This window comes from Etheostoma spectabile, chromosome 1 (genome assembly GCF_008692095.1).
Source record: "Etheostoma spectabile isolate EspeVRDwgs_2016 chromosome 1, UIUC_Espe_1.0, whole genome shotgun sequence".
Classification (NCBI taxonomy): Eukaryota; Metazoa; Chordata; class Actinopteri; order Perciformes; family Percidae; genus Etheostoma; species Etheostoma spectabile.
Genome location: NC_045733.1, coordinates 12,427,568 through 12,430,904, shown reverse-complemented (window position 1 = coordinate 12,430,904; position 3,337 = coordinate 12,427,568). Strand labels below are relative to the sequence as shown.

Genomic DNA, 3,337 nt, shown 5'->3' with positions numbered 1-3,337 from the left:
ACCTACCCTCCTACCTACCTACCCACCCACCCACCCACCTACCTACCCATGTAGTAAATCATATCGTACATGGCTAAATAAAGTAATGTATGTGCCATGTTTAAATAAAGAAAGTCCATACATAAAAACATAGATCATATTTCATTTACAGTATTATACATGTTATATTTGGTCTTATATCAGATTTTCATTTGGGGTATTACCTTGCTGTCTTGATGGCTCCTCATTGGACTCCCCTCCCCCTTGCTTCAGGAAAGTGGCCAGCTCATTAAAAATGAGGTAAAAATCTAAAGCAAAAACAATGGTGGCAATAAACCCAAATATCTGTGAAAAGAAAGACATTTGATATCAACACAGTGACAAACTACAGGTGAAATATGAACCAAGATTATTGGACAAATTGACAAGGCAAATTGAGCTGCATACACTTGTGATGCATAAATAATGGCGACATAGGCTATAATGAGATAGTAGATAGCAAACGTTGACTTTACCCCAGCAGCCTTAGAAGAACCGTCCACATATTTGGACACTGCAATTATTGAGATGATGAAGAAGATAATGGAGGCGGTCACACATCTCATGAAATCCTTTAAGAGAAAATAAGGATGATTCAGTGGAAAGACCTTGATGAAACTACTACTGAACTATTCTCTACTTTTAGCACTGGAAGACTCTCAAATACAACAGCATGCGACTGTAGAGTTTTACAATTGCTCTTACCATTAGAGGCCAGAGGAAGCCTTTAAACCTCTCATTGAATTTGGTGGTGTAAGCGAACAACAAGAAGAGAGCCGCCAGGAACTCCAACAGGGGAACTGTCACAAAGGCTGCTGCTGTGGACGCCGCGAAACACACAAATGATATAAAGGACAGCGCCTAAAGAGACGATTAAAAATAGAGAGAAAAACAAGTGGCATGTTTAGATCAATGAACAGTTTAAGACAAAAGCCTCGAGCAAAAGACTTTGAACAAGCACATATTCTGTCTTGAATGTATGTATGTGTGTATGTATGTATGTATGTACATATGTATGTATTTATTATCTATTTCTAAGTGAGCTGCTTGAACCTAAAGGCAAATTCACATTTTAAACCCAACTGATTAATAAAATGAAACTGAATCTTCTTTGATCTTCTCCCTTTGAGATAAAGTTATGCTCTCCTGAAGCTGTAAATCTGTTTGAATTACAGCATTGGGCCCACTTCCTGTAAGGAGATACAGCTGGTTAAATGACAAAGTTTATTCACACAGGCCTGAACACTGTTACACTGAATCCCTCTCGTTCTCTCTCTCACACACAAACATGCTTGTGCAAGTGCACCCACAAACACAAAGCTGTGTTTGCAACAAGTATAGTTAGAATCAGAATCAGAAATACTTTTAGTTACACTGCAAGTACATGAGCCATTACTGTGCTGTACAGGTTGTATCAGCACAAATGAAAGCATGCCCAGACACTGTAATCTCAGACAGGGCCGGCCATCTTGTCTTTGTCTCAGTCAGTCCTCTTACAGTACACTGGCCTGAGGTTAGGAACACCCCCGACTGAACCCAAACTGCTGCAGCTACTGTTACTTGCAAATGCTGCTACTGAGCAGCATCCTGTCAGGGATCTTTAAGATGTCTCTGTAATAAGACATATAACAGCTCCAGGTTAATTAGTAGAAGCATTCCTCTGAGTTCCTCAGTAGATCCTCAGGCATGTTTGCTTTTGTGGAACAAAGTCTAGGATGTTGGGATGACTATGTTGCACTGAACAGCACAGGATCAGCTTGCATAGTCTACAAAATCACACACCAAATCAGAAAGGTAAATTATTTCTCATTTTGTTTCATGTCTGGAGAGTGAGACTGCTCTAGGGCTTCAACCAACAATTCTTTTTGTTGTTGTTCTTTTGTTATTTGATTAATCGTTTGGTCGATAAAAATATAGAGAAAATCGTCCATTACAACTGCCCCCACTAAGGTGACATCTTCAAATATCTTGTTTAGTCCGACCAGCAGCCAAAGATATTCTATTTTTTATGACATAGAGAAAAGCAGTAAACCCTCACAATAAGAAAGCTAGACAGATTGTATGGCATGTTACCTTAATAATTGATGATAATTAAATTAAAAATTGTTGGTAACTGTCTATTGAATGACTAATCGGTTAATTGCCTAATTGCTTGTTTTGCAAACTCTGTAGTAAAGATACACTGTATTTTGAAGTGGGTTCAGACTGGAGAGAGCATGTTTTCAAAGCATTGCCCCAAAGGTGTGTGATGAATCTACTGAGCAGCTATTGAAGGTATTGAGACTTGTTGTGAGTACACATGCGCAGGCTTTGAAAGTCCTCATATTATGCATTTAAAACATCACACATACTGAGGCCACAAACACAATACATACTGAGTTAAGAATTCTTACAATCTGAACATTCTATATCACCTAGGAAGGAGTCATACTTTGCACACATTTACCACATCATGTACCCTTTATTTAGACTCGGTAAACCCCGTCCACTCTGCCGGCGATTTGATTTTGCCTTGCAGCTCGGTCTGGAAACCTGCACGTTTAATTCTCCTGTTTCAGTTTACAATTTTGCGGGAACCAATCACTAACTGGCTCATCTACCTAGCACATTATTGGTGGATTTAACACAATGACAATAGAGAAGCAACCAAGCAGCTTCTTGTTTATATTCAACATAGCTGCCACCGGATGCCACAGAAGCACAGCAATCTAGATGCCGCGTCGCTTTTACATCCCCTGGTCTGATTGGTTGAAGGACTATTCAATTGCGTACAGAGTCATTTGAAGTATGCCTGTTAGTCACGCCGCTTGTGCCGAGAAAATACAGAGCAGACTAGGTCTGGCAAACCTGGTTCCTTTTAAGGATTCGGGAAAGCGTTTTTTCAACAACTCAACCATTTCTTGTCACTAAACAACAGTTTTGATACCCTTCAGTCGGGTTTCCGACCACACCACAGCACTGAGACGGCTCTTGTCAAAGTCTTTACCGACATCAACCTTAACACAGATAGTGGCAAAATTTAAGTCTTTGTATTAATTGATCTCAGCAAGGCATTTGACACGGTCAACCATGACATATTACTAGACTGATTGGAAAACTCAGTTGGCCTCTCTGACTCAGTAATAAACTGGTTAGAATCCTACTTAAAGAAGAGGGACTACTTTGTGTCAATAGGTAATTATGCATCTGAGCATGCAAATATGACGTACGGAGTTCCCCAAGGTTCTATTCTAGGAGCTCTTCTGTTTAACATCTACATACTTCCACTGGCTCAGATTATGGTAAACAACAAAATAAGTTACCATAGTTATGCGGACGA

At 39.7% G+C, this 3,337-nt stretch overlaps 1 protein-coding gene across 1 annotated transcript in view; it reads right to left on the bottom strand.

Moving 5' to 3' along the window:
* LOC116697878 (CKLF-like MARVEL transmembrane domain containing 3) overlaps nt 1-3,337 on the bottom strand; it is a 9,351-nt gene that overhangs the window by 2,712 nt on the left and 3,302 nt on the right. Inside the window, exons 2-4 of the mRNA XM_032529474.1 lie at nt 724-879; nt 495-590; nt 204-324 (exon numbers count right to left, since the gene is read on the bottom strand). Coding sequence (XP_032385365.1) covers nt 204-324; nt 495-590; nt 724-879 — 373 coding nt within the window. The remainder of the gene's footprint in view (nt 1-203; nt 325-494; nt 591-723; nt 880-3,337) is intronic.